This window comes from Suncus etruscus, chromosome 7 (genome assembly GCF_024139225.1).
Source record: "Suncus etruscus isolate mSunEtr1 chromosome 7, mSunEtr1.pri.cur, whole genome shotgun sequence".
Classification (NCBI taxonomy): domain Eukaryota; kingdom Metazoa; phylum Chordata; class Mammalia; order Eulipotyphla; family Soricidae; genus Suncus; species Suncus etruscus.
The window spans coordinates 47,117,867-47,132,076 of NC_064854.1; the positions used below are offsets into that span (position 1 = coordinate 47,117,867).

A 14,210-nucleotide genomic window follows, 5' to 3' on the forward strand; every position below is an offset into this window, starting at 1 on the left:
GGGGTTATTCCTGGCTCCAGGCTCAGAAATTGCTCCTGGCAGGCACGGGGGACCATATGGGACGCTGGGATTCAAACCGATGACCTCCTGCATGAAAGGCAAACGCCTTACCTCCATGCTATCTCTCCAGCCCCAAAGAAGGGGGTTCAATGGCAGTATGACTGGCTTGCCGAATAAAACCCAAGTCTGTTAAATTAAGTTTAGAAAATAACATACAGTATGTTTAAAAATTACAGAGTATCTTAGAGTAATGGAGCTATAAGAAGATACAGATTAGAATCCTGATGTAGTGAATGTGTTTCTACCTGTTTTGTGATGGAAAGAAGTCATGGATATAGAGTTCTGCAGCTGTCTCTACTTTTAAATTTCCTCACACACACAACACTATCAACTGGTTAAAACCAAAATTCCCTGCTTTGTACAAATGCTGGTGAAGGTAACTTGCGCTATTGCTATGGGTCAGAGCAATAGTTGGCTGGATTTTGGGCATCAAGCAAAAGTGGTGTCATTTCACAGGCAGATACTTTCCAAAGATGAAAACCCTTAGAACATTAAAATAGTAGATACTAGCGATTTCTATCTTTTTTTTTTTTTTTTGGTTTTTGGGCCACACCCGTTTGACGCTCAGGGGTTACTCCTGGCTATGCACTCAGAAATCGCTCCTGGCTTGGGGGGACCATATGGGACGCCGGGAGATCGAACCGCGGTTTGTCCTACGCTAGAGCTTGCAAGGCAGACACCTTACCTCTAGCGCCACCTTCCCGGCCTCGATTTCTGAACCTCTAACACTATATTCATTACTGCCTAACCCACCACGAGAAATAGATTTCAGTTGGTTACCATGACAAAAGGAAAATATCTGATTCTATCACATCACATCTAAATAATTGGAGTTTTGACATAGGATTTTCTTTAAATAGAGAACAGGTTGAGAACAAAATTCATTTCCTCCAAGGCAAGGGAATGCTGGCTAAATGCTAATTCAATTTTAAACTTAGAGAAGAAACTATCTTAAATGAGATAAAGATATTCTCAACCTCAGATACAAAGATTATAAGCTATCTCATGTTTAGAATTTTACTTGCTGTCAGTTAGATATAACCCTCAGGATGCTATTTCTACTAATGCCCTTGACACTATTTTTAAGCTCCAAATGTCAAATATGACAGTAAATACAATAAAATAACAACAAGAAGAAAATCAAATGTGTTGAAGTGGGCACTGAATAAGCACAGAGGGGATATTTCTAAATATTCGCTATTAAGTTTCTAATGATTGGCTGATTATTAGTTAACATGTCAGCCACTCAGATTTAATCATAGATTATCTGCATGGATTAGAAAAAATAGTACTTCACATTAAAATAAAATACCAAAAAATCCTTCACTTTTCACTAACCTGGGTTTTGGGGATAAGACTCTTAGTGAATAAATTCATGGCTATAATATTAGTGTTTTAGTCTAAATCTCATTTTTTTGGCCCAAGCCAAGGTTTACTTTTCATGGTCATAAATTCATTTCTGTTATATATCTTAAAACAAGTTCTGCAACCTTCTAACCCTGGAAACAGAATAATTTTATAAAGGCTTTCCTCTCCATAAACAAAATAGTCAAAAGCATAAATTAGGTTAAGTGGCTTCATTTATCTCAGGTCAATGCTTATAGCCCAACGTTTATTTTCCCATTGAACAGGGTGTGCTTAAGTTGATATAAATAACAAAAATCAGCTTATGAAAAAGTTAAAAATGTAGTTTACTGAAAGATATGTATCTTTACAAAGAGCAATAGCAAACAATCCAATCTAGTTTAAATAAAGTAGATGACTTTAAAACTAACAATATATATATATATATATATATATAAAGCTGAAGTCACTGCCTTTTATAATTTATACACTGCATCCAATATTTTACGTAGGACATTCATTCTTAAGGCAGAAAAATTGAATTGACATGTAATGACTTGGCTTTTCCATCCAAGGGTCAAAATGGGAGTAGACTTGAGCTGACAGATTCCTTTCTAATGAGGTGTGGTAACCTGTGGTGACAATTTTGTTCTTTGAGTTTATTATGTAAGTGACACTTAACAGAAAAAAGATGTATTTTGGACATAGAAATACAATTTTCTAACAAGAGATCATTAAAATCAGGCTTATTATTATTTTTTTTATGAGGCAAATCTTTTAGCCTTCCATAACAAATCACCAAATTTCAACATACTCTTTCTGACATGGTACATAAAATGTTTCAAATATCAAAGAATTACCTTTTTGGAGTATGTTATATTGGAGACTGGTTTTCCTGATCTAGTAAAAAGGTAGCATAGTCAAAAGCAGTTGAATGTCAACCCAGACTGCGATGTGGTTACTACATAGAATATTCCTTTCACACAAACAAAATGCAGTGCAGAGAGGATATCAACAGGTATTAAACTAAAAACAAAGTCCCCAATAATGTGCAAAACTCTTGTCAGTTACTAGCAAGAATCTCTTAAACAACAACAAAAAATGTTAATTACGGACTCAAGAGGCATCAAAGCCAGACGGACAGAGGAATACACTACCCCGTTTAACTGGGCAGATGTAGGAAAGCAATCATTTCCTCAGAACCTTGGGGGATGTGCTACTCAGAATGGAAGTGCTAAAAGAGGAACTAGGCTCAGGCATTGATCACCTCTCACGCTAACCCAGGTTCTAAGCCCTCAGGGTGAGATGTACATGCCTTCCTCTCTACATCCTGGTGCCAAAATATTTACGAAAATAAACAGACCTAAAAGACAACTCTTTAGCAGGTGGTGGTGACTATAATGGTGTTAAGTACCTTTTTTGTGTGCCTATTATTTATGCCATAGCTCTGGCAATTGTCAGAAGTGTATAAAGATATAACCTGCCTATTTTCTGAAGACATGAAGATTTTCTTCATTCACTGAGGCAGGAGTCCATGCAAGATTTGTAAACAGCGATACAAAATACTGTAAACATAACTTAAATGGAGTTTGTATAAATCAGAGAAGTAAATCCAAATTTACAAGTGGATAAAAAAAACAGAGGGCAGCTTCATACAAAGTTCTCCCTCCTGCGCCAAGTGATTTTTTTTTTTTTTGATTACAAATATAATCCTGAGCTGATAAACTGGGATTTGGGGGAGAGCCATCTTTGCATACAAAATATCTAAAGGACATTTTCACTCTTACTTTTCTCTAGTGATAGTCAACTGTCAAGAGACAGTTCGGAATGTGAGACTTTGGAGACATTTATAGTTTAGTGTGGCGTCCGGGTCTGGAGCCTGCTGCAGAGCTTGCCATGGAAGCGGATGCAGCAGCATCCTCTGCTTCCTCCAGTTCATCCTGGAGCTCTTGGCTGACACTAGACTGCAGGGCTGCAGGAGTGAGCCACTCCTTTGGGAGGCAACTCTGTAGAAAGGGTATACAGGAGCTGAAGTAGGCAAGTCGATTGATCCAGCGAGGAATCTCCTTTCCACAAAGAATCTACAGGGAGAAAGAGTTGTGCATTAGGTAAGTGGGGTTAAGGTTATATGATTCACAGCCAAGAGGTGCTGGGCAGGTGGAGGCAGTGGATGCCCTGCAAATCCACACTGGCCTTGGGTGTGGATTCTTCAGACCTTTGGTAACAAGCAGCTTCATTTCTTCTGTTCTGTAGAACTACATCAACTTGTTTATTTCTCAATGCCACATAGCTCCTTTCTTTCTCTAATCCTTGTACAAATACTTTGAACCATAAAGACTTATTAATAAAAGATTTAATAAGAAGCTTCAGGTAGATGGAACTATCTTGGCTGTTTTCCTCTTTGTGAATTCTTTTTCCAAGGATAATTTTCTACTTCCCCATTTTTCTTGGCTTGCATTTAACCCTATTATTCCTGTCCTGAATCCATTTTTTTCCCAAGATGCTCATATTGGTCTAGAAGATATAACTCCCCAGATAAAGACCTAGCTTCACAGCTCTGTGGAGAAGCGGGGTTGCAGCCAGAACAAGGCAGAGATGTTCGGGTGAGCATTGGACAAGCAGCAGAAGTAGATAAAGGCATCAGAAGAACCTCTCCAAGCTGATGATTTAATGCAGCTATTTGACCTCTTCCTATTTAACTTTTAGATCTCTGTACCTACTCACTGTTTCCTATGGCAAATGATAAGAACTGGACAATTTCTTATATATGTATATGTACACACATATACTTTTTATTGTTTATGGCTGAATTTCAGTCATAGCATGTATACTAGCTTTCACCAGTGCACATTTCCCTCCACCAATTCCCCAGTCGTTCCCCCCTCATACCCCTGCTGGGGCAGTCATTTTCCCACTCTTTCCCTCTCTTCCATACCCGCGCCCCCCCTCCCCCCCCCCCACTACTCTACATTCACTGCTTTGTGGCAAGCTTCTTACTCTGGACTGGCCCTCCTGAGAACTGGGTCATTTCTTTATTTCTTGGATTTTTGGGCCAAATCTGGCAGTGTTCCGAAGTTACTTCTGGCTCTGCACTCAGAAATCGCTATTGGCAGGCTCGTGGGACCACATGGGATACCCGGGATTGAGCCTGGGTCCGTCCCAGGTTGACTTCATGCAAGGCAAATGCTCTACCTCAGTGCTATTGCTCTAGCCCCAGAACTGGATCATTTCTAATACTAGCTTTATCCCTTTTGCCAGATGACATGAGTGTATGTTACAATGCTCCACCATTGTTTTTGCTTCCAATCATGCTAAAACTATTAGCGCATGATCTGGAAATGCCATCTATTTTAGGTGATGATTTTGGAGAGAGCTTTAGAAATTTATGACCCTGGGGCCAGAGCAATAACACAGTGGTAGGGCGTTTGTCTTTCACACAGCTGATTCAGGACGAACCTCGACTGATCCCCGGCATCCCATATGGTCCTCCAAGCCAGGAGCGATTTCTGAGCGCATAGCCAGGAATAACCCCTGAGCATCACGGGTGTGGCTCAAAAACCAAAATATAAATAAATAAATAAAAAACCAATCCTGGTGTGGCTCTAAAACAAACAAACAAAAGAAATCTATAGCCCAAAAAATTAGCTAAAACTTAGATCAAGAAATAGTTCATGGGGCAAATCTAGTTTGATTCCTGGCTTTGTATATAGTATCTCCTACCCCAGCAGACGCATGAATGACTCATGAACATTGTTTAGAGTGATCCATCATTTAGTGGAATATTGAAACATTTTTCGGGATATACTCGGCATATAAGATGACCCCCAATTTTCGGTTGACTTTTTTTCTGTTTCAAAAGTCATCTTATATGCCGGAAAATACAGTATCTTCTTAACAAACATATGAATGGATACTTGCCTGACAGTGAACCAGAAATGATGACTTTGACTATTCAGTTTAATTGCCACAATGGACTATTCAATAGCTAGTATCCATCTTCTTTCCTGAGTTCTGATTATTTAGTAACTTAATATACACTCATATATTTCATAGAAGTTGACTTTGTCCCAACCCATGGGACTGTGGCCTGATTAACTTAAAACTGAGAGATGCAAACAATAGCTTCCTATTTTTGTACATGAAATTGTATCATACTCATTTTTTATTTACTAGCTACAGTTCTTGTTCTACAATGACAGAGCCAGAGTTGAGAATAATGAATAATCCAAAAACCTGAAATATTTACTATAAGGTCCTATCAGAAAATGTGCCTCTGTCAAGGCATTTTCAGAAAGCAGCATAATTGTAACACTTGTTTATATGTCATGTGTATATAGCTAAGTCTGACTCAAATGTACTTCAGATCAGAGGTGATCTTAAAAATATATTTGGGACAATGGGTTGGCTTGAAGGGCTACAAATTATGCCTTGCATGTAGAGGCCTCCAGCTTCATCCCTAACCCTGCTTGATCCCTTAGTAACACTGCTTCTTTAAACTGAGAAGCAATCAGGTCTGTATATCTAGACCAAATATCTTCAGAAGCGGCCCCCTAAGTACTGTTGGGGAGGTTCTGCTTCTCTTTCCCCATTCGCCACTCCCCTCACCCCAACCTAACCAAAAATATTTGGCTTAGGGGACAAAGGGATAATATAATGTGTAAAACATTTAGCCAAATGGACAGTCTAGGTTTGATCGCTGGCACCACACACACTGAGCACTGCCAGAGTGATCCCTGAGCATTGAACTGAGAGTAATTCCTGAACACAGCTGGGTATGGCCCCCAAACAAAACAAATTTGGTTTACATAGCAAAGTACTATACATTTAAACTGCAAATCATTAGCCATCCTTCTTCTGAGACACTATCCCAAAGACATATTGGCAAACTTGTGAAAAGAGATTTTATTAGGTTATTAGAGCACTTTTAATAACATCCAGAGACTCAAATATAACCCAAATGTTTCATTGAAAACTGGATGAGTTTTGATATACCCAAAATGTGGTACACATGAAAAAGAGTGAAAATATGTATGGGACTTCTCTAATACAGAGCTACAGTAAAAAAGAAACAATAAGAATAAAAGTGTGTAGAGCACACTCACCAAATATAATGGTAGGTAGGTAGAGAATAAGTTATAGACATTCTCATACTAAAAGGAAAAAACATGAAAGGAAGGGAGAAATTGCTAGTATAAAGCAGTTTTGAAGTCTGAGTGGGTCTATTTTTTAAGATCTGAAAATAAATCTCAGGTCCACTCTCTGGCCCTTGAAATTGTTCTTTTTCTGAAGCCTCTTCTTGCCTGAGTCTTGAGAATCTAGGAACCATCTTTCATTCTGTCCTCTGTGCCTTTTATTAAAGTAGTCAATTCTTCTGTTAGCCTAACATTTTCAAAAATATTGTTTTCCTCCCTTGTATATATTCATAGAATTCACTAAAACAAGTATTTCTTCACAGATTTTTCCTGAGTGATCCCATCTCTATTCCTGGCTTTTGGTTGTGAGGATCCATTAGTTACATGTTTAATCTCTTCAGCATTAGCCAAATTGCCCAAGTCAAAACAATTGGCTTTTTTTCTACAGTATGACTTCTTGATAGTAAATCCCCAAATTTGGGGATCTTCTGCATCTAGACCAGTTGAGAAATTCCAAAATTATCCAAAATAAGTATTGATTCCCTTTCTATTTATTAGCCATTTCCTCAATTTATCTTGCTTCTTATTTTTCACTCTGTATTATAGGAAACCAGGCTATATTTTCAACACTGCTTAGAAATAATCTCAGCTAAATTTTTAACAGTGTGAAATGTCTATAAGAAAAAGTTAATTGTATTAAGTGCCTAAAGATTTTGTTGAGGACTGGTCCTGAAGCAGACTTAGTCTAGAGTGTGCCAAATTTTTAGAGTCCCAGAAGGAAACCAGCTGTTTAGTATAAATCTAATCATTTTAACAAATATCAGCCATGGTGAGTCACTTGTGGCAAATGTAAAATCCAGGTTCTTAGATACTGGACAAGAATAGACTTGCAAGCATGCTTTCTAAGGATAGAATTTTGTTAAATTTTTTCTTTTATAGACAAGAGCCAATTCAGTTTTTGAAGATTGTTAAGCTCAATACTTTCCTATGTGGATTAAACTATGAGATATCTATGGTCATGTATAAAACCTCTACTATATCCTGATTTACTATCTGACTATTACGATTTGACTATTAGTAAGGTTAAATATTAAATATTTGGATAATAGTAAGACACAAATGTTAACTTTTTTATGTGTGATGATATTTTGTGGCTATATTAAAAATGAATCCTAATTTTTAGAGTAACAAAATAAAATATTTGCAACTGATATGAAATGATATTTGGAATTTGCTTCAGAGCAATCTAAGAGTGAAATCTTGAAATGGTTTTATTATAGAGGATATATGATTAGCAAGGATTTCATTATTTCTGAGGCTAAGTGATAGGTAAAGAATCTTTACACTATTTCACTACTTTTATACTGTTTTATATTTTAAAATATTGATTAAAATGAATTAAAAATTAAGTTAAAATGTATTTTATTTATTTATTTATTTATTTTTGTTTTGGGGCCACATCCGGTGGTGCTCAGGGGTTACTCCTGGCTATCTGCTCAGAAATAGCTCCTGGCAGGCACGGGGGACCATATGGGACACCGGGATTCAAACCAATCACATTAGGTCCTGGATTGGCTGCTTGCAAGGCAAACACCACTGTGCTATCTCTCTGGTATTTTAAAAGGTAAGAGTAATACCGTTTGTCTTGCTAGTGACTAATTTAGAAATGGGCATCGGACCTAATTCTTTGCCTTTTTAGTGTGTCCTCCCCACTTCCTCATCTCTCACTCCAGAAGAAAGTTTTCTTCTTCCTTTAAATATGGCACTCAATGTGGTTGTATTACTTGAAAATCATAAAAGAAGCTAGACCGAGGGCAGAACATACTAATAACAGCAGCTCAATTACACTAGAAGACCATATATACTTCATGACATATTATTGAGTCACTGGTCATATTCACATGAAACCTGTCTTACAATGAACTTACTGCTTTGTGAGATACATTTCCTTATTGTTTAAGCCAGTTTTCTTAAACCATTTTATACCTGTGGGCCGTAACCTGTACAGCATGTGATTGTCAATCTGAATCAGATGCAAATGGATCTAACTTATAAAATAGGCTGGCATACTCTTATCAAAAGGCCAAATAGAAAATTTTTAGAGGAAGCATCTGAATGTTATGACGTTATAATCTGTTCCCCAAAGAAAGAAAAAAAGCAAGTCAGGTTTTGAGTTCTCCACAATTATCTTTAATAGGCTTGTTTCATTGTCAGTAAAATAAGGAAGCTGTCTAATACCTCTGGCCAATGTTAACAATCTATGGCTCTTTGAATGCAACTCACAAATAACTATAGTCAACAAAGACTTGATGAGGTCATGTCTAAGGTATCCATGCATTCACAGACTGAGGGTGATTCTCTAACTCTTAAAAGTTCATTTGAATCATCTGAGAATCAGGTGAGAATGAATATTTGGATTCAGTAAATGGGAAGGGAGAATAATATATGGCTCGTAAGTTCCATAGAAAACTTATGATTCCAATTCTCAAAACAGATTTTTTTTTTCTTTCTTTAAAACTTAATTTTGGGCCACACCCGTTTGACGCTCAGGGGTTACTCCTGGCTATGTGCTCAGAAATCGCCCCTGGCTTGGGGGGACCATATGGGACGCCGGGGGATCGAACCGCGGTCCTTCCTTGGCTAGCGCTTGCAAGGCAGACACCTTACCTCCAGCGCCACCTACCCGGCCCCTCAAAACAGATTTTTGAGAAGCACATTTATAGTCTGTTACAGTCCTCTTTGAAAGCTGTTATGGCAACAATGAGGGAAATAAAAAGTGCCAGGAAGGAAGCTAAGCATGCTGCAGAGGTAATCATGTCTCCTTCACGTCTATCACAGTTGCCGTGCAACTGTGTGCTCAGCCATCAAGCTGGAAACTATTTCTAATGTTATTTAATTTTCCTCATTGAGAAACGCTGCTCTAGACCTCATTTTATATCTTTGATTTCTTTTTTTCATCTTCTTTTTAAAAATCTCTTCAGTTTGAATCAAGTTTTGGGTTTCTTCTTGGTATTCAAGAAAGGAGAAATTTTACTGGTTAATAAGCAGAAGTTGCTTGGGCATACTTTTCATTAGGTAAAAATTTCAGATTGTAATAAACGGAATTAGAGTAAGAAGAAATCATTATTATTCACTCTCTACCCAATGCAAAGTTACAAATAAAATTACAATTTAAAATTGTCCAGACTTTGGGGCTGACATGACAGTACAGTGGTAGGGCATTTGCCTTGCACATGGCCGACCCAGGACAGACCCTGGTTCCATTCCTGGCATCCCATATGGTCCCTCAAGCCTGCCAGGAGCAATTTCTGAGCACAGAGCCAGGAATAACCCCTGATCACTGGCGGGTGTGGCCCCAAACCTAAAATAAATAAATATTAAAAAAAAAAAAACACCCAGACGACTCAGCAACAGTCTGCATGTAGGGCAGATCACTCCGCATTTAATGGTATGCTGAAACTAGAGGATGCTCCACATCAGCCTGACATCGATGAAAGAAATGCACAGAATCCAGAGTCTTTAAATATAAGAATCTGATACCAACAATAGCTAAAGTGTGAAAAAGTTTCACCGGGACCACGGAGAATGACTCGGGTTGGATGGACTGGTATGCCTGGAACCCAGAGTCGGTCTTATGTCAATAAACTTCTGGGGTGAAGCCTTTTTGTAATCAGGTCAAGGATTGTTTTCCATTTTCCCCATTTTTCTGGACCTATGCAAACAACGGTGATTGCCACTATCACAGCTTTACTATAATTTTTTACTCTTATCCTTTAAGGAAAAAATACAACTTACTGAACTTAAAAACAAATAACTGTAGTAGAATGCCTGTCTCGAATACAGGCAGAGGATGGGAAGGGGGGAGGGGGTAATTTTACACTGGTGAAGGGGGTGTTCTTGTTATGACTATAACCCAACTATGATCATGTTACTTAAATAAAAAATATATTAAAAAATTATCCAGACTTTAAAGCTACCACCTTTGGGAAGGTCATTCATACAAGCTCACACTCTGCAAAATCAGGAAAAATCTAGGATAAAGCTTAATTTACTGCTGATACAAACTTATGTAAACCACATTACTTCAATGAAAATAACTGAAAAGATAAATGCTTACCTCTGAGAAAGCTGAAGAAAAGTGATTGCAGTTTTTATGCATCAAATGATAGGCATTGCCTTTGTATTCTTTTCCCAATTCTTCTATAATTTTTTCTACATCATCTTCAAGGAAATCAGTACTCCCTAAAACAACAGCTTCTCTTAAAGAATAAGAAGAAAAGAAAGTAAAAATCAAATATAGCGATGTGTTCTAAGTATCTATAAAAGCATATTTAATGATTTAGTTCCAAGAATATTATTTAATATATTATGATAAAATATTATGATTTAACAAAACATTAAATATTATGATTTAACAGTGTTAAATGGGCCAAAAGGACAATGAAATACTTAAAATATTCAAACTATTTGAGCTTTGACTAATCTATAATAAACAAGTACACTACCTCTGAATAAAATTGCAAAATAGGTATTTTACTTTAAAATAATGCTAAAATTTTATTAAAATTACTGTTTTTAGTAGTTACACTATTAATTAGAAAGAAATCTAGTATACAAATTCTCTTGTATAATTAACTTGCAAACAAAGGAATAGCCATAACCTCATTGACAATCCTTTAAGTTATCTGCCCACTATATTTTAGTGAGATGAATTGTCAAACAACCAAATATTTAAGAACCTATGACAAAACCAATTCCCCCAAACAAAAAGCATTCCTTAAACTATTACCCTGAAATAGAATGGATATTACTAAATATAAAGTAGAACTATAGTCAGATATTAGTTATACAAGAAAGATAATACATTTTATAGTTTCCTAAATTTTTTTAAAAAACTCTCTAAAACTAAGAATCTAAGTATCATGAACAAACCTTAATTATGCAATAAATTTGACTATATAGCATTCAGAATTTATTATATATTTTTAGGTTTGGGACTATACTTGGCAGTGCTCAGGGGTTACTCCTTGCATTGCACTTAGGAATCAGTCCTGGAGAGCTCAGGGAACCACATGGAATGCCGGGATCAAACCTGGGTTGGCTGCACACAACCAAATACAGCATCTTCTATACTATGGCTCTGGCCCCAGCATTCATATTTTTTTTTTGTTTGTTTTTTGGGCCACACCCATTTGATGCTCAGGGGTTACTCCTGGCTAAACGCTCAGAAATTGCGCCTGGCTTGGGGGGGACCATATGGGACGCCGGGGAATCGAACCGCGGTCCTTCCTTGGCTAGTGCTTGCAAGGCAGACACCTTACCTCTAGCGCCAACTCGCCGGCCCCGCATTCAGATTTATAATGCTATTAACTATTTATAAGGCATCAAGGGTACAAGTATACTTCTATCCATACCTTTAAGCACACCAATATAAATATTACATGTATCATAGTAATAGTTTATGGTTAATCTTCTGCTGAATATTTATTTCATATTTATGAAGTATCTTTCTCTGGGAAAATAGATTGTGTTAGATAGATCACAAACTTTCATCTTTTCTAAGCAAAAAGTGAGGGAAAGCCATCATAAAATATATTTTTTTTATTTATTGGTTTGTTATTGTTTTGGGGCCACATATGACAGTGTGGGCTAAGCACAAAGTCAGGAATCTAAGTTAGGTTCAATGCTGGCTCACATCCCTGGCCCCATGGTAACAACATTTAAAAGTAGAGAGCGAGAAAGTTCTCCTATATGGATCCTGAATAAAAATAATAGAGTAGGCTGTTTAGGCACCTAAAGCGGCTGATTCCCATCTTTATACAAGATTTAAAATGTTTAACATTATTTTAGTTGTTTACTATTTTAAAATAAAATTTAACTTGCTATATAAATTTTACCGTTGGAATTATTTAAGCTTGAAAGCAAGCTTAGAATCTAAGATAGAGCAATAAAAATTATCCTTCCTACTTACTTAAATTTAAATGTTTCTCCAAGCTCAGAAGCATTTCCTGGGGAAATTTCGAATATTCCAGAAAAGGGGTAAGGATGTCCACCATATGCAAATTCTGAAAAGAGAAAACTTTTTAGTAGTTGTCAAATAATATTTAATTAACCAGACTGTCAGCTTCAATAAAAGATAAAAATAGTAATATCAAATTTTTTGTTTATTCATACTGTCAAACCTATCCTTTTACATCAACTGTTGATTTAAAAGATCTGAAATTTTATAATAAAAATCACTAGCTTATGAAGGATATGACAAACAATGGATATGAACTCTGCCTATCTTACCTTGCCAGATGAAATAGATGATCAATTTAGTAAATGTCTTATTACTTTCTTAATTAAGGGGATCAAATTTCAAACTTGTGCTTTACTTAAAAAAAAAAAAGCTGTCTGGGGGTCGGAGAGATAGCATGGAGGTAAGGCGTTTGCCTTTCATGCAGAAGGTCAGTGGTTCAAATCCCGGCATCGCATATGGTTCCCTGAGCCTGTCGGGGGTGATTTCTAAGCATAGAGCAAATAAGAACCCCTGAGCATTGCCAGGTGTGACCCAAAAACCAAAACAAACCAAACCAAAACAAAAAAAAAACCCTGTCTAATAACAATAAGTGTTTGGTAGAACATTAGGTTAGCAAGCTAAAAAATTGAATTCAATTTCCCTCAATATAGGATACCACTCACCGTAAACATATATATGTACATATATATAATCACATATATTTATACATATATATGTTCTCCACAGTAAAACTTTCAGCAAGGAAGAACCACTTGTATTACGGCAAATGTATGTTTAAACTCTCATTGAGATCAAAAATGGAGATTTTTTTTTTTTTTTTTTTGGTTTTTGGGCCACACCCGGTGACGCTCAGGGGTTACTCCTAGCTATGCGCTCAGAAGTCGCTCCTGGCTTGGGGGACCATATGGGACGCCGGGGGATCAAACCGCGGTCCGTCTCCTAGGCTAGCGCAGGTAAGGCAGGCACCTTACCTCCAGCGCCACCGCCCGGCCCCAAAAATGGAGATTTTATATCAATATGAGCAGTGACTCTGACTATAAATCTGATATGATACTTTAAATGACAAATCTTAAAGAGAATTATTTCCTTTTTGATGTTTTTGTTTTTGGATCACACATGATGACGCTCAGGGATTACTCCTGGCTATGCACTCAGAAATCTCTCCTGGCTCGGGAACCATGTGGGACACCAGGGATCGAATTCAGGTTCATCCTGGGTCAGCCACTGTTCCGGCCCTTAAAAGAATTCTTAACAAATGTTTACATTAAAATCATTATTACATTCGTTAATAAAAACTTCAAAGGCCTTAGGACAAAGCATAGGAAAGAACAAGAAAAGTTTATTTTGATTCAGGTCTTTCCAGAAAAAAAACCAATGCTAAGAAACATCATTCAGCATTCACATTTTTTGGGGGGTGTTTGGAATGTTTGGAAGCAAGTATTGGCATTGGTCCAATTGGGTGTGCAATGCTCCTGGAGACTGGGGTGTTTGGTGCTGTAAGGGCCCAGCAGTGTCAGGTGTTACCCAGGAGGGCTACAACTGACAATGTTTGGAGCCTTTAGAACTCTACCCAGTGATGCCTGGATGGGGCCAGCCATGTATAAGTCATGTTTGTTAAACCCTGTATATGTCTCTGGCTCCTGACTCTAATT

The 14,210-nt window shown here is 37.2% G+C and overlaps 1 protein-coding gene across 1 annotated transcript in view; it reads right to left on the minus strand.

The window, feature by feature from the left end:
- Positions 1–936: 936 nt before the first annotated feature.
- DESI2 (desumoylating isopeptidase 2) overlaps positions 937–14,210 on the minus strand; it is a 60,675-nt gene continuing 47,401 nt past the window's right edge. The window contains exons 3-5 of the mRNA XM_049776606.1: positions 12,508–12,601; positions 10,654–10,795; positions 937–3,485 (exon numbers count right to left, since the gene is read on the minus strand). Coding sequence (XP_049632563.1) covers positions 3,252–3,485; positions 10,654–10,795; positions 12,508–12,601 — 470 coding nt within the window. The 3' untranslated portion in view covers positions 937–3,251. The remainder of the gene's footprint in view (positions 3,486–10,653; positions 10,796–12,507; positions 12,602–14,210) is intronic.